The 17651-nt window shown below is 39.1% G+C and overlaps 3 protein-coding genes across 7 annotated transcripts in view; 1 reads left to right on the top strand and 2 right to left on the bottom strand.

The window, feature by feature from the left end:
- Positions 1-17651, bottom strand: part of LOC124861391 (NACHT, LRR and PYD domains-containing protein 3-like) — a 923911-nt gene that overhangs the window by 461157 nt on the left and 445103 nt on the right. The window lies entirely within an intron of this gene.
- Positions 1-17651, top strand: part of LOC124861426 (gastrula zinc finger protein XlCGF57.1-like) — a 1067819-nt gene that overhangs the window by 996876 nt on the left and 53292 nt on the right. Inside the window, exon 3 of one of the 2 annotated variants that reach the window (XM_047355196.1) lies at positions 2293-3868. The exons of the other annotated variant lie outside the window; for it this stretch is intronic. Coding sequence (XP_047211152.1) covers positions 2293-3719 — 1427 coding nt within the window. The 3' untranslated portion in view covers positions 3720-3868. Of the gene's footprint in view, positions 1-2292; positions 3869-17651 lie in introns of those variants that run through there. 2 annotated transcript variants of the gene reach the window in all.
- The window catches only part of LOC124861475, a 337361-nt gene that overhangs the window by 289837 nt on the left and 29873 nt on the right, over positions 1-17651 (bottom strand). The window lies entirely within an intron of this gene.

The following is a 17651-nucleotide window of genomic DNA, read 5'->3' as shown; positions in this document are numbered from 1 at the left end:
AGCTCGGGGCATGTGGGACAACCTTGTCTTCTCCGGCATCCCGGAACGGGTAGAGGAGGACGGTGAATCCACTATCTGGGAATTTCTCCAAAGTCAGCTAAAACTCCCAAGTGACGAGGTTAAAAACATCACATTCCATCGTGTTAACTGGCTCGGAGGTAAGAAGCCCGACAACAACCGGCCTCGGCCATTTGTAGTGAAATTCAGGCACTACAAGCAGAAAGAGCAGGTCAGGAGTCGGGGCAGAGAGCTACGGGGAACCAACTTCAGCGTCATTGACTAGTTTCCAAAGAAGATCCTCAAATGGAGGAGAGTATTATTCCCAATCAGGAAGAAATATATCACTGAAGTGGCTGTAGATAAACTCTGTTAATGGTCAGTTGTTCAGGGACCTGGTTGGATAAGAGGTTAGATAATGCAGTTATAATCTAATGTAAAGCACAGCTCAGCATGATGAAAGCTTGTACCTGTAAGGCAGGATTAAAGAGATTCAAGAAAATCTGATTAAAATCATAACCAATCACAAGCAAGAAGCTTCTAATAAAAGCATCCAAACTAATTGAAAGTCCTCAAAAATAACAAAAAAAGCTTTATATATTATGTACAAAATAATGAACATACGGTATTTTTATCAACAATGTAATAACTATTCTTTTTCAGCGTTAAATTAAAGCATTTAAATCACTATATACATTTGTGTTTTAGAATATGGTAATTAACGCTAGAACTCCCAAGCCCGTCAATTTGACGGCGAGCATTCTGGATGCGAGGCGGTGATGATGTCATCACATTACATTGGTCAGAATGCTAAAGGTTTTCTTGAAGGCTATAAAATGATGGTTTTGACAAGATAATAGTATTTGATCAAAACCTATTATGTGTTATTATTATTTAAAAATAGTACTGAAAAATAATACAGAGTAGCGGGTTCATTTAAAAAAAAAAAAAGCTTTACTAATCTGAGCAAAAGCTGGGCAGCTCCATGTTACGCCCCCCTTTCACTCCGCGGACATAAACTAGTGCTAAAAATGCCTTCAGCTCATCCACACTCATGTCCCAGGAGGAATAATCTCCTAAAACTCTGCGGGCCTCAGCCACCCTGCAGTCCTGAACGTGGATGAGCATTTTGGCATCCACCAAACAGAAGAACGCGGTCTGGGCATCTTGGATCAGGTGCTCTGTCAGCGTGTTCTGTGTCTGACGGCTCCCTCTACTTTCTTCCTCCCCTACTACTGTCCACACAGCGCCATCCTTTCCTATTTCCTCCTCCTTCCCAGGTGTGCGCTCGTCTTGCGATGAAAACGCAGTAAAGCGCAGAATAGATTGTTGTTCCTGAGCTACTATATCTATGACCTAACTTATTGTTTATTTCTTTGTCCATCATCAGTATCTTGATCTGTAGTTTCTCTCCTGCCAGCTGGATTGCTGGGTTTATAGCTGGGCACTGATCACCTGGCTCCTCTCCCTGTCTCTGAACCTGCGCTGATTGTGGCACTGTTGCTATAGTTTATATATTATTAGTTTATTAATCTGTAAACTATAGCCTAAAATGATAAAATGGTTACATAGGCTAGTCTTTTACTACCTTGAAATAATGAGTCACAACCTCCTGCTAACGGGACGACTCGTGTTTTTTTAGCCGGGGGAGGCTCACTCTCTGACCTGCTGTCACTGGAACTGAATACTGACCAAGAACCGTCAGAATCCCTCTCGACCCCAGAATCACAATCATCTAATTTTTGAAGCATCTCCAATGCCTCTTCAGCAGAAAACATCCTTCTAGAAGCTATTTGTAGAATGCCAACAATCTCCTTCTCTGACTGCGTTCTAGAGTGGCGGTTGCTAAGCAACGCTCGCCCGTATACTCCGTTGCGGGAAAGAAAACGTCAATGTAAATAATAGGGCCGTCAAAATAGCGGCTGTGGTAGTTAGAGGTAGAAATACTTAGATCTTTAAATAGAGACATAGGAATACACAAGACACAGGTTTAGAAAAAGTCAGGATGCCAGGAAGATAAGAGTTTAATAAACCAGAGTTATGTCATGTCAAACTTTCAAACCCGTCAAATTGACGGCCCTGGGAGTTCTAGTGTTAAACCATGACACCGTGAAACCAATATATTTACAGTCCAGGTTATCACACCATTGTGGCCTCTATGTTTTTATCTACTGTACTGTTCACTGATAATATTTATCAGATTATTTTCTCTAGTTTTAATCTTTATCATCTTTGTAACATTGTCAAGATAAAGTTGTTCATTATGCATGTAATGTGTTTCAATTATGTCTGCAGATGTTAAAGAAGAGGCTCCTGAAGAACAGAGTCCTCATATGAACCAGCAGGAGCTGGAGCTCCTCCACATAAAGGAGGAAAATGAAAGAATCTGGGCCAGCCAGGATGGAGAACAACTGAATGTGAAAAAAGAGACTAATGATACCATGTTTCCATTAACTGTTGTTCATATGAAGAGTGAAGAGGATGAAGAGAAACGTCTGCTCTCTCAGCTTCATCAACACAAAACAGAAGAGAGAGATCTTCCAAGAAGCATCTCAACTGACCAGATAAAAGTAGAAATGATAGAAGAGGACTGTGGAACTGGTGTGAAGCATCATAAATCTGAGCTTAAACTCTTATCAGACTCTGAAACTGAAGACAGTGAGGTTGATTGGAAGGAGAGCAGGACTCCAGGGTCAGGCAGAAACGCTGTCAACAAATCTTTGAGCTGCTCTGAGTGTGGAGGAAAATTTACTAACAGACGCTCTCTTCAGAGTCACATGACATGTCATCCAAGATTAACGTCTTCAGATTGTTCCAGTAATGAGACGTGTTTCAGAGAGAAGAAAATTATAGATTCACTGACAAAAGTCCAGAAAGGTGTTAAAAAGTTTAATTGTGGTGAGTGTGGTCAAGGTTTTACCAGGAAACATAACTTAAAACAACACAAAAAAGTCCATGCTGGGAAACCCTTTAGTTGTGATGCATGTGGAAAAAGATTTTACTATAAGGCACAATTAAGCATGCACATGAGAATTCACACAGGAGATAAACCTTTTAGTTGTGATGCATGTGGGAAAAGATTTGCCTGGGGGTCATATTTAGACATACATATGAGAATCCACACAGGAGACAAACCCTTTGGTTGTGATGCATGTGGAAAAAGGTTTGTGCAGAAGTCAACTTTAGATAAACACATGAGAATTCACACAGGAGATAAACCCTTTGGTTGTGATGCATGTGGGAAAAGATTTGCCTGGAAGTCATATTTAGACGTACACATGAGAATTCACACAGGAGACAAACCCTTTGGTTGTGATGCATGTGGTAAAAGATTTGTCTCCAAGTCAAAATTAAACAAACACATCAGAATTCACACAGGAGATAAACCTTTTAGTTGTGATGAATGTGGAAAAAGATTTGTCTCCAAGTCAAATTTGAACATACACATGAAAATTCACACAGGAGATAAACCCTTTGCTTGTGATGCATGTGGAAAAAGATTTGCCTGGAAGTCATATTTAGACGTACACATGAGAATTCACACAGGAGACAAACCCTTTGCCTGTGATGCATGTGGAAAGAGATTTGTGCAAAAGTCACAATTAAAGACACACATGCGAATCCACACAGGGGACAAACCCTTCGCCTGTGATGCATGTGGAAAGAGATTTTCCTGGAAGTCAACTTTAGATAAACACATGAGAATCCACACAGGAGACTAACATTTGCTTGTGACACATGTGGAAAACGTTTTGCTTCAAAATCATATTTATACAAACGCATGTCAAATCCACACCAGGTAGATAGTTGTGAATAACTGGTTGGGCTAACCCCCAACAGCAACAACTGCAATAAAGCATTTGTGATAACATGCAATGAGTCTTTTACAGCCCTATGGAGGAATGTTGGTCCACTTATCTTTGCAGAATTGTAATTCTGCCACAATGGAAGGTTTTCGATAATGAACGGCCTTTCTCTGTTAAGATTATAATACATTTTTAAAGTGAAAAGTTATGCTTAAAACATGGGTTTTAATCCAACCAGGAGCTGTCTTACCTTTTCTTTGCCTTGAAGCAACAAAACACTGAACTCCACTTTGACAAGCCTCCTTAGAAACTTAAAGGTGCACCTCTACATTTGTATAAAGTCTATTAGTCACAAATTGCAAGTGGGGCAGGATAATTGGTTCTAGTTTTATTGCTGATAATCACAACAAGGTTCAAGGTGCATGCATGGCTCAAGGAGGGCCAGAGGCTGCTGAAGCCTTGGCTGCGGTGACGGAGCGGCGAAAGGACGAAGTTCTCTGTTTCTACCACCGCCGATTTGGAGTGAAGGCAAAGCGCTGCATACCTCCGTGTTTGTTCCAACTTCAGGGAAAAGAGATTGCCGGTGTTTGCTAGTGGCTGTGTGCCGGCAGCTCAAATAAGCTGTTTTTTTTTCTTGAACGAAGTTTCTGGTCGTCGTTTCCTTCCGTTTTGTTTCATAATGCCAGTGTCGGCGGCAGACATTTTGTGTCAGAGCCACGGACCACCACCAGATACTGCTAATGATGTTTCAATGGACGTCAGTTTAACAGGGACTTTGTAGTAGCATCTGTGTCAGTACCTATTCTGGGTGCAGATTGTTTGTGTGCTTTCCGGTTGTTAGTGCTTGTTTCTAATAGTGAATAGTGGATTTATTGGTGCTGTGTTTTTTTAAACCTATCCCTGTACACTTGGGGGTCCCGGCCATTGGCCTCTTGCTAACATGTTTCCCATGGGTGATTAGTTTCAGCGATTGTTGGCTGAGTTTCCTGCTCTCACGGTCCCCACTTTTTCTGCTACAATAGCTAAATATGGGGTACAGCATTGTATTTCTATGGTGGGTCCGCCGGTTTTTGTGCGGGAATGCCGCCTAGATGCCACTAAGTTAGCAATAGCTAAAGAGGAGTTTGCTAACATGGATGGCCTCGGCAATGTATGCCGCTCCAAAGGTCCATGGGCGTATCCTTTAAATATGGTTCCCAAGGCCGCTGGAGGTTGGTGACCCTTTGGGGATTTTTGGCGCCTTAATTATGCGACCAATAACAACAGGTACCCAGTCCCTCACATCCAGGATTTTTCCGCCCATTTGGCGGGCGCGATTATTATTTCGAAGGTGGTTTTATTGCGGGGCTACCATCAGGTTTCTGTCCATTGTCAATATGAGGTGACATCCTTCCATGTATCCATGCAGAAATGAATTAAACCCTCATAATTAGTTTAATGACATATACAGCAGTAAATGTTCACATTTTAAAGCTATGAAGTATGGGAGGCCCATTTGGTGTATGTTTTAATTATTCTTTCTTTTGCAGAAGTGTATCACTATGATTGATTTTAACAACAATCACATATGATGGAATGAGAGCCTAATCTTTAGAGTATCAAATAAATAATGATCATATTACATGGATAAGATGTTATGAAACAGTAAAATAAGTATATCTTCGTACTCTGGAACTGAGGACTGAAGAGGCCTGTATGGAGTCACACATTAACTGTAACTTTCTTATCTTTTTCAGAAGTCTTAACTGTCTTATCTTTTTCAGAAGTAGAAAACTACAAGTATAATCAAAGCAACATGTATGATGATTTTCTATTTTTCTACAATTATTAAATGTAATGAAGAGGGGTAATGTTAATCAATTGTGATGAATAAAAATGAAGTGATGATTTTTTTTAGCTGTAACTGGTGTGAGCAGAGAAATACTGTGTTAGAAAGCTTGAGGCTGAGCAGATAAGGAGGGCACCATGGCTTGGGAGCCAGAGGCGGCAGAGACATAACATCAGGACGGGAGGGGCAGAGTAGAGCCAGCTCACGGGAACTGGGCATGAATGGAAGGTCAACGAGCAAGCTCAAGTCATAACAAGCATGGGAGCAAAAAACAAAAAGCCAGGTGCACGCTGTTTTTCATCAGTCTGAAGTCCAAAATACAGGCAAAAGTCATGGCACCAGGACGGGAGCGGGAGTCGTGAAGGTAAAAGTCAAATCACAGGGAGCCAACTGCTGGCTGTTTACGACTCTGTCTACGGAGGCCAGGTGACAGCACCGAAAAGTCACAGCGACCATGTAACTCAATGATGGGATAGCTTGCCCGGCAACAGGGGATGAGCAGTGAGGCTATCTGCACTATAAAAACTCTGCCAAAGAACGAAACGGGGTTGTTTCCTCGCAGAAGACCAGCGAACAAGATCGAATGGAGAAAGAAGCTACAGATGAATCAGAAGACCGGAGATGCAGCCCCACTGACAATTCTGCATTATAGATGCGTTTCAGGAGGATGATGTCATCATGCACGCTACCTTGCTACCGCCATGTTGAGTACCGAACGCTAAGCTCCGTGGCGCTTTCTCTCAGACCAGAATGGATCGTTCTCATTTAAATCCCCAAGAACTTAAACGATACAACAAAAAAATTGCTGTTATTGGATGCGATCCATACGAAGTTCCTGCAGACTGTTTTCAACACCTTTCATCAACTGACAGGCTTCCAGATTTTTCCTTCCACGACTTATACATATATCTTATACACAACCCGTCTTCATACATCGGGGAAAGTCTGAAAGCTTTTAAAAGCACGGATGCCTATCGATATTTCACGGCTGGCTGGGTCATTGACCCAAAAATATGGTATCAGAAGAACAAGAAAATATTATTGTGTAAAGCAAAGGTAAGTCGTGTTCTACTGATCTTTATGCTTGATGTAAACAGCGGCTAACACTGTTAGCATTGCAAAGGGGTAAGCTAGGATCATTTAAATCATCCACTGAAACATAGAGCAGGACTAATGATTAATGTAAGAGTGATGTTAAGGTCCTAAATAAACAATTTTGAAATTTCAAGGGGTGGGTGTACGAACATCAAGCTCCTGACTGTTGCAAAAAGTCATGTGGGGGGGGGGTTCCGAGTACCTGAGGTTAATGTTGTACTTGACCCAAGAAAGTTAAAGTCTCACACTCATCTTGATAAGTATTTTCTAGTTCTACTTTACTAATAGATCACATTCTTTGACTTCAAGTGAATCACTCTCAGGCCATAAATGCCACACCCACACAACCCTGGGTTGTTGTCAGAGAGGATGGGACTGTGCTAATGGCTCACTGCACCTGTAAAGCAGGATTGGGTGAAGCATGCTCCCATGCAGCTGCACTGATGTATGCACTACTGGCAGCAGTCAATGTCAAAGATGGACAGTCCAGCACTCAGAAGGCCTGTGCCTGGGTCATTCCAGGCAAAACATCTCAAATCCAGTATGAGGAACTGAGCAAAATATCAATGACCAAGAAGAATAAATCAAAATCCACTACACTGCCCAGCATTCCTGTCCCTTCAGAGGATGAATACATGAGGTTCTTCCAACAGCTGCATGAGTGTGATGTCCAGGAAAGAAATCCCAACGGAACGGCTATTTTGTCTATCATCGCGGGTCACTCTGACAAATACATACCAAAGACTGTCCAACTGATCTTGCCACAACCTCTGACAAGTCTCTTCTCGAATGCAAGATTACAAGCAGATTTATCATCACTGCTGGTAGAGAGTGAAAAGGTATTTGATGATCTTCAGCTAACGGAAAAAGAGGTATGTACATTGGCTGTCTAATTCTTCACTAAATTTGTAAAGCACTTCCTTATTTTTTATATTATTGGTATATTCAATAAGATTACTACACTTTTGGTAAAAGCTTCTGGTAAATGCATATTGGGTAAGTACTGGTATTAAGTATACTATTTGAACTTTGCTTAACACAAGGGTCCGCAACCTAAGGCTCCAAAGCCACAAGTGGCTCTTTGGATCTTCCACAGTGGGTCTTGATAACATTGGCTAAAAATAAAAAAGAACCAACTAATGTTTTTTTTTTCCTGAAGACCTTTTAAAAAAACTACTTTTTACTTAAAAGGTCATGTAACATTTGTGGCTCTAAACGAGTGTTATTTAGCTGGGCCGAGGGCAAATTTGGATCGTAAAGGTTGCAGACCCCTGGCTTAACACTAATATAAACAGATGTATCAACATTAAAAACTGCATTTAACTAATCTTCAGTGTTCAAAACATCTTGCAGTCATTTTCAGTAGAAAAGGCAACTAGAGAACAGTCAGCCAGCAAGGTGTGGTTTGAGCAAAGAGCAGGCAGAGTCACAGCATCGGTCTTCCATGAGGCAGGCAGGACGGACAGTGGCATATCCTTGATTAAAAGGATTTGTTACCCTCGATCCTGTCAGGTTTCTGCTGAGGCAGTGAGGTAAAGACAGAAGTGCATATGGAAAGGCCACATAACCAACCAGGTTTACCCAGGGTTGGTTTTTATTAAATTTTTAAGGGATATTGCAGAGTAACAAAGTTATTATCATTACACTTCAAAGACTTAAGTGATGCAAGCTCAAGATAAGATCCCAGTCCTAACACTTCCACTATTTCATTTCTGCTCTGTCGAAAAGTCAGGTAATTACAGAGTTAGATAATGTATACAATGCATAATTAGATCATGTTTGCATAACAGCTAATGCACAGGTTTTAGATGTGAAGTAGTATACTCTAGGTTGTGATTGTTGTAAGTAGGAGTCAATCTAATTCATGTGTAACATCATTTTTCTAGATGGGGAAATCTAAATGAGCCAGTAGCAAGGATACATTACATCAAAGCGTTGCAAGATCATCACACAGATTTCTAGGTGACAACAGCAGGCCTCATCATCAACACATCTTTGCCGTGGATCGGTGCATCGCCAGATGGGATCATTACATGTGTCTGCCATGGTAAAGATGTGCTTGAAATCAAATGTCCCTTTACCCTCAAAAATAGCTCTCTTGCCAACAGCTGTAACACTGACACAAACTTCTGTCTAGTGGAAAAGGACAATGTGATGACACTGAAGGCAAATCACAAATACATGTCACAAGTTCAAGCCCAAATGCGTATAGCAGGTGTACAGTATTGTGACTTTGTTGTGTGGAGTCCCACTGAAACGTTTATACAACGCATTCAGTTTGATGACGTGTTCTTCAGTGAGACGTACAGCAGAGTAGTGCAGTTCATCAAAACTAGACTTCTGCCAGAACTTTTGGGAAAGTACTACACGGTACCACGCACAGTGGTCTCCCCAATCTCAGAGAAACAGCCACATTCAGGAGGCTACTGTGGTGAACCACAGGGAGCTCCAGAGGATGTAGTCTTCTGCGCATCAAAACTATGCAAGCGAGGACACTTTCACAGGTCTTGCTTGCAGATGACAAGGGTTCCAAAAGTGTGGAAAGTGTTATGAATGCAGGAAGATAAAGCCAAACTGGGGAACTACACTGTGATGCAACAGACATTGTACAAAGCTAACATAACAAAATGATATTCAATAATATTTAGGCTAAGGTTTTGTTTCCTTTTGTTCTGATGCCAGAGTTTTCCACTTCTAAACATGGTGTCATTCCAGTAATCCCACTTCGGGTTATTTTTCAACTAAGTCGAAAAACCTTATTATTAAGGTACTGCGATTGTCTTGTGATCTTTTAAAGTTGTGTTTAACCTGCCTTCTTTATTCCCTATTGTTCTTATTCTAATGATATGCTTGAAATAAAATCTACACTGAGGAGAGGGACAAGCATAGATGAGGAGGGAAGAGGAGAGGAAGGAAGGGAAGAAGAGAGGCAGTGGGAGAGGAGGGATATTCTAATTCCAATTCTGTTATTTTGATGTATTGTAACAAGAGAATTGGAATTAGAATATTCAACCTCTCTTCCTGCCTCTCTCCTTCCCTTCCTTCCTCTCCTCCTTACTATCCTCTTTCCATCACTTCTTTCAGTGTATATTTCATTTCAAGTAGAACTAATGCAAATAAAATCTACATTGTGAGGAGAGGAAGATGAGGACGTGGGATGATTTTCTTGTCTTATTTTTATCCTGTCTTAATTTTGTGCGTTATTAAAATCACAATTGAAAAATGGTGACATGTTTCTCATATGTTTCTCTTCAGTAGTAAACCTTTAAAACATTAAATATTGTAATAATGAAACAAGTATATTGTTTGATCAACAAAAGTCAGATTTATTTCAAAATGAAATACTTTGTGTGTTGGGATGTTTAATTCAGCATGTCATCACTCTGGTGGAACAACAGGAGGGAAAAGATTACAGAGGGCACAACACACTTTCACCATTTTGTCTAGTGGCGTGAGTCCATCTGAGGCTGAATAACAAAGTGATATGGGTATGGTTCCTTGCAAAATAGAGTACTTATTCCTTACAAGTCCTATAATTCTCTCCACATGGATGCGCACAGCTGCCAGTCCTCTCGACAACTCGATTTCTTCTGGGTGAAGCTGTGCTTTTCCTTTGATAAAGGCAGGTATCTTGAGTTGTGCATTGACAAGTCCTACATAATCTGCTACATTACACCCTCTGTCAGCAAGAACCACATCCCTAGGGGACAACAGGTCAAGATATCCACTATGCTCCGTCACATACTTATCACTTGTCCTACCACCCCGACCTTTTGAAACAAAGCTATTGACCCCTTGTGGTGTTATGGAAATGAGATACTTAACTGTATTATGATGTTTATATTGTGAATAGGTTTGTGCACGTGCTCTCATCTCTTTAGGTCTTTCAATGAATATCTCAAAGCAGTCATTAATACTAGTGCAATTTTTGAAGTTTTTTCTGTAACACATGGGAAGACTAATTAAAATCTGATCTCAGGAACCATCCATCGCCAATCCAACCTCCTGTCTGTCTTCTTCTCCATCCTGCTGGTCATCATCATCCACCTCTTGTCTGTCTTCTCCTCCATCCTGCTGGTCATCATCATCCACCTTCTGTCTGTCCTCGGCTTTTCCCGTCTCTCCTCTGTCAGCATAAATCACTGCTCTTTTTCTTTTTAGAGCTTGAGTGTGTTCAAACCCGGCCATTTGATAAATCCTCTTTCGCTTGTTTGGAGAACTTAGATGAGGAAATATTGTTGGCACGTAGTCTGGGCTTAGTGGGTTTTGGCTTTTTGCACCTGATGAGACAAAGGTTTCAGTTAATGTAACTAGGTCTGTGTCCAAAGCAGCTACAACGAAGAAACCAGAGAAATGAAACATCTTGCTAGGTTAATCTAAGATCTGCACAATATATCATCAAGCTTATTAGCTTGTAAGACTAAGTTTTCAACTTCTGTTGCTGTATATTTTACTGTCATTATGTTGCGTAAGTTCAATTGAATGGAATGTAATAATACTACATTAATCTCAAAAGATCCTGCTGTAGACAGATGTCTAAGCTAACAACTGCAATCTCTGAAGCAAAATATTCAGATCTTCATATCAAATGCATTTGTTACAAACGGTGTCTATTCAGTTTCATTCTAATCACTTAATTTTCTGAAAAATATGTTCAAGACATTAAATCCAGTTGGCAGTAGCTTGAGCTAGCTCTCCGGACGTGCTTTGAAACTCACATGATACAAAATGTGCACTGCACAGACGGCTACTTTCAGTCGGCGTCCAGTTAGCCCTCCTGATTGCTGACAGCCATCTCTGACGACGTTCTTCCTCTTTTGGTAAGCGATAAAAAGAAATATTTGGGTCACCTTTCTTATTATCACAACCAACTGCACAACCAAAGAAGGTACTCAATATGGTGGCGGCTAGAGTTCGGTGAGCGTGTGACGTCACCTGCAAGGCATCTATATATTTGTATATTTACATTGGAAATTACATTTGTTGTATCAGAGAGAGTAAAAAAGTCTGAATGCTCTAATGACAAAAGATCTTCTCAGCTGCTCCAGTCTTGAGTACAGCGAGCAGAGACTCCAACTATTGCTGCAGCTACTCTTCTGACCAGCCAGAAGGCTGAGAAGAGGGTTTCTGTTGTTGTCTATTATTGCTCTGAGAGTAAATTAGAACCAGAGATAATCACTACATATCAGCTGCTGTGTTAAACTCTGTATTAACAGGATGTGTTTATGTTCAGACTGAATTAAACCCTGCAGTGAATCTTATTCATGTTTAACAACATTAATTTAAGCTAATTTTATCTCACTTCATAAACGTTAAAATTATAACAAAGAAAGAAAAACAATCCATCCTGTTGAACAATAAATATGATGAATATCTGTAGTTACAACACATCACCACCAGAGGGCAGTGACTAGTTATATTGAAACAAAACGGTTAAACTTTATATTTTTCATTAAATACTTTCTGATTACATCTATTGATATAACCCTGTAAATAACAATCTACATATTTTATACATGTATGTTATTAGAGATGGACATTCATTAATAATCATAGAGACACATATAGAGATAGACATAATAATAATTTATACTACTTTTGATAAAAACTAAATTGAAAAAAATCCTTTTAAATTTACTTCAGCAAAAATCATCCCAGAAAGATTAACCATTGTTAATTCTGATAATTAAGGCCTGAAAAAACTACAAACATTATTATTATTATTATTTTATACTGAAAAATAAATGCTGCAATCAGGGCATTACGCTGGGCAGAAACATCTAATTTATAAAAATAATAAAACATTTTCAGTAAAGTGCAAATATTACACAACTGCACTAAACAAAAATTAAGATTTTAATTATTTTAGCCCTAAACTCGGTCTTGATACTGCCCTCCTGTGGTCGCAGACGGTAATTACACACTACAATCCTTTACATTAGTTTAATAATGAATTTGATTGATGATAAAAATATGAGCGACTTTGAACTGAAAGACAGATGCTGCTGTTTAGCTAGTACTGTATTTACTCTCAATGCTTCTATATCATACTTCCTCAATTCTTGCTTTAATTTTTCTCTACTCATCCTATATTTTTCACACTGAATTACAAAATGCTCTACTGTTTTCAAATCCATTCCACAATCACATCTGCCTGTTGGATGTTTACCCAAGATATGTAAAGTTTTATTTAATCGTGTATGTCCTAATCGTAATCTTGTTATGACTGCCTGTTCTTTTCGATATTCTCCAATTACTTCCATTTTACCTACCGATTTTTGTATTTGAAATAGATGTTGTCCTTTGGTTCCCTCATCCCAAAGCTGCTGCCATTCTTTGTTCTTAAACAACAGATTTTATTTCAGATTTACTAAATGCAATTTCCATAATTCTATCTTGATTTAAAGACTGTTTGGCTCAACGATCTGCAACTTCATTACCTTCTATTTCTTTGTGAGCAGGAACCCACATGAACTTAACTATTAAATGAAATTGTATAAGTCTAAATAAAATGTCATAAATTTCATATACTAAATCTATATGGCTTTTGGATGAGAAACCCATAATCGACATCAAGGAGGACAGTGAATCTGAGAAGATAAGAAGTCTTTCTATTCTGTTTTGTTCTACCCATTGTAACGCCATCAGAATTGCAATCATTTCAACTGTAAAGACAGCTAAATGATCTGATGTTCTTTGCTTCAATGATATGTTTAGATCAGGAATAAAATATGCAAATCCTGTTTTACCTGACTCTGAATCCTTAGAACCATCTGTATATATTACAAAAAATGATCTGTATGTGTTCTCAAATCTATGATGTACTATATCTATCCAATTCCTCTTATCTTTATAAATCTGCATTTCTTTATGGATATCTAGATCAACATTAATGCCAGGAAACAACCAATAAGATGTAACTGAATAGGGTACAGCAATGCTATATCTCTTCCCTTGTAATCCCATTTGATTACCACTTGTTTGCTGCCCAAGCAAAACAATCTACTTTTGCGTTTCGATTTTCCCAGCACGGCTGTAAAGTTTTAACTGTTGGATGTCTTTCTGCCTTATGTCCTTGCAAATTTGCCCAATAATTCATCATAACTTGTTTATATCTTAGATGCAAAGGGAGCTCTCCTATTTCCACCTGTACAGCCAAATTTGGAGAGGTTCTCATAGCCCCACAACATAATCTCACTTGATTCTGAATTATCTCTAATTTATGAATCATTGTTTTTGCAGCCAGTTTATATACTACAGATCCATAATCCAATATTGATCTTATCAGAGCGATATATATCGTTCTTAGAACAGTTTTATCTGCCCCCAAATCTGATCCTGTTAAGCACCTCATCATATTCACAATTTTCTTACAACTGCTTTATCTACCTCATACATCATCGGATCCACACCTAATTTTGTGTGATTCATCAGTAAAGTCTCCTTAACATATTATTAGCATGGTTGATTGATGGTATCAACTAAGCCATGCCCCCTCACAAAAATTACAACTTTACTTGGTGATTTTATCTCCTTTAATTCAATTCAATTCAGTTTATTTATATAGCGCCAATTTACAACACATGTCGTCTCAAGGCACTTCACAAAAGTCAGGTACATACATTCCAATTAATCCTAATCATTTAACAGTGCAGTCAGATTCAGTTATTTATTCAAATTTATACCTACAATTTTGTATCGTCACATATGGGGTCTTCGGTTTTGAAAATCAGCTGATCATTTGAAAACCCTTCAGTGTGAACCAGGCATTACACATTATTTTAATAAAATGTTTTTTAAAGAATGAATTCTCAAATTAGAAAACAACCAATTTGGACAACTGATTTTCAATGTTATACAATTCTTCCTCAGCACATGGTAAAACTACATTATTAATGCTTAAAATGGTGGTGCAAACCTTTATTTAAAAGTGCCAGGGGGCGCACGGCTAATGGACAAACAGGGAAATATGTTGGTACCACATCCGAGTTACCAAATCCTAACACAAAGAAAATAGCTCATTCAACAGATGTATAAGTTTTACCTATACGTTAATATTTGTACTAGTGGTATTTAATGTGTATACAAGCTCTGACGGCACGTTATCTAACAAGTATGGAGTGAATGAAGCAAGCTATGTTGTAAACAAAGCTGTCTACCGTGTAATATTAGCAGAGGTATTAGCATGTTAGCTGCTAGCAGAGACAGCCTTTAGCAGGTTTTAAGCAATATTCGAACACATTTTTAGCAGGTTATTTCAAAGATTAAGGAAAAGCACAGATAAAAGCAAAGGGAGCAAATTCCATTACTGAACCGCCAGTGTTTAAACATATAATTGAAATAAAGTTTGTCTCAGCTTTAAAACAACACAGAACAAATGAGACTAGCCTTAACGCTTAGAGGTATGTTCACATTAGCATCACAAAGTTGCCTTATACCACCACAAACAAAAGCTAAACACCATGAAATTAACAATATTTAGGTTGTTTTATCCTAAACTAATTTTCTTTGCCCAGACACAACCTCTTATGTGGACCATTCTGATGAACAGAAGCGAAGAAAGGTCTAAGTCCACATTTCATCCCAAGCTGAGGCACAACAATGTGAGAGATGAGCAGCCAGAGGCGACAATATATCAAACAATATGTATTTGATCCATAACAAACATAGATTTCTAGAATGAAACTCATCTCTATAATAATTCAACAAAATTCTAGAATAGTATGACACAAGATAGCAACTTATTACATGACAAGTTTTGTTATTCATTAGGATTTTTGACCTTGTTTTCTGGTTGATAATATTCTTGTGGACTTTAATGCAATGTATCACCATAACAAAGTCACAGTTGTTTACAAGGACAACTCAAAAGCTCAAACACCCAAACTGCGACCCAAAGAGCTAACAAGGAACCAGTGTCATTGCACCAAAGGAGGGGAGTTTGTCAGGTGTTCGGGGATTTAATCCATCTTTTTTATCGACCACAATAGATGTATGATCTATAGCAAAAAAAGATCAACACACTTGAAGCACAACTAGGACCCAACCCAGAGCATTGTGGAATTAGCTAGATCCAAGATGGCGCTATACATGGCCATCTCTGTACTTTTTTTTTTTTCCCTGTATTTGTACTGTACTTTGCAGTTGTGCTACAGGTACTTCCAACCAGACAGCAACTCCTAAGAGTCAGTCAGTCCTCTCTGAGTAACTCTTCTCCGGTTTCCACCCATTCAGAGATTTTTTTGAAATCCTGGTTGGAAGTGCAGTTGCTCTTTGTGGGAAGTACTGGAGAACCAGACTGGGAAATGTGCAGGTATGCTTGTCAAGCTCTGACAGGACTGCAAGCTCTGCTTTCGTGTATCTACCTGGTGAATATCCGCTACTTGGCAAACTAAACGAGCGAGATGCTCTTCCTCAGCATAAGAAACTGGGATTTCCACAGATATGCCGCCCTTAGCGGACTGACCTAATTACAGATGTGGAAGAACCAACACCAAGACTCCCCCATCATTGTTCTCCAATATTTTACAACACAAATCTCACTTATGAACTTCCTAAATACAGAGAGCTCAACCAGAGATGCTAACACTCTTGACCACTGATACACAGTTTTAAAGGATACCTACTGCCCTGTGCCCTGAACAGCTTCAGGACTCTGAACACCATCTGCTTCAGCTCATACAAACCAACAGAAATAAAGAACTTGTAAGCCTAAGGTAAGGACTATAAAGAAGTGGACAGTGGAATTAAGGCAGAAGGTACCGGCCTGCTTTGAATGCATCGATTGGAGTATTTTTTTAAGCTGCAGCCACTGACCTCAACAAACTCATTGAAACAATGACATCATAAACCAGTTTTGGTTAGGACATTTGTGTGTCCACCAAGACATTTTGCACATACAACAACAGCAACCACACCTGTTCATACACACATTAACACACTAACAGTGGTAAGCTACATTGTAACCACAGCTGCCCTGGGGCAGACTAACAAAAGCGAGGCTGCCATACAATCGGTACCACCGAGCCCTCTGACCATCATCAATTTTTGTCTTCTGTAAATTCTAGTGTGTTGGTTTAGACCTGACATAAAAGGTAAAGTTTTTAGGTTTGACTCCTGTGTGGCTTCTCATGTGGTTGTTTAAATTTGACTTGGAGAAAAATGTTTTTCCACATGCATCACAACCAAAGGGTTTCTCTCCTTTGTGGATTCTCATGTGTCCGTTTAAAACTGACTTCCAGGCAACTTTTTTTCCACAAACATCACAACTAAAGGGTTTGTCTCCTGTGTGAATACTCATGTGTCTGTTTAAAAGTGACATGTAGGCAAATCGTTTTCCACATGCATCACAACCAAAGGGTTTGACTTCTGTGTGGATATTCATGTGTCTGCTTAAAACTGGTTTCAACGCAAATCTTTTTCCACAGGCATCACAACCACAGGGTTTATTTTCTTTGTGGATTTGCATGTGTATGTCTAAATTTGACCTCCAGGCAAATCTTTTTCCACATGCATCACAACTAAAGGTTTTGTCTTCTGTGTGGATTCTCCTGTGTTAGTTTAAATATGGCTTTTGGTTAAATCTCTTTCCACATGCATCACAACCAAAGGGTTTATTTTCTTTGTGGATTCTCATGTGGTTGTTTAAATATGACTTTTGGTTAAATCTTTTTCCACATGCATCACAACCAAAGGGTTTGTCTCCTGTGTGTATTCTCATGTGTTTGTTTAAATCTGAGGTTTGGTCAAATCTTTTTCCACAAACATCACAACTAAAGGTTTTGTCTTCTGTGTGGATTCTCCCGTGTTAGTTTAAATATGGCTTTTGGTTAAATCTTTTTCCACATGCATCACAACCAAAGGATTTCTCCCCTGTGTGAGTTTTTATATGGTGCTTTAAAGTTGTTTTTTGGTTAAATCTTTTC

The sequence above is a fragment of the Girardinichthys multiradiatus genome, chromosome 24, assembly GCF_021462225.1.
Source record: "Girardinichthys multiradiatus isolate DD_20200921_A chromosome 24, DD_fGirMul_XY1, whole genome shotgun sequence".
Classification (NCBI taxonomy): Eukaryota; Metazoa; Chordata; class Actinopteri; order Cyprinodontiformes; family Goodeidae; genus Girardinichthys; species Girardinichthys multiradiatus.
This window is presented reverse-complemented; position numbering and strand designations above follow the sequence as displayed.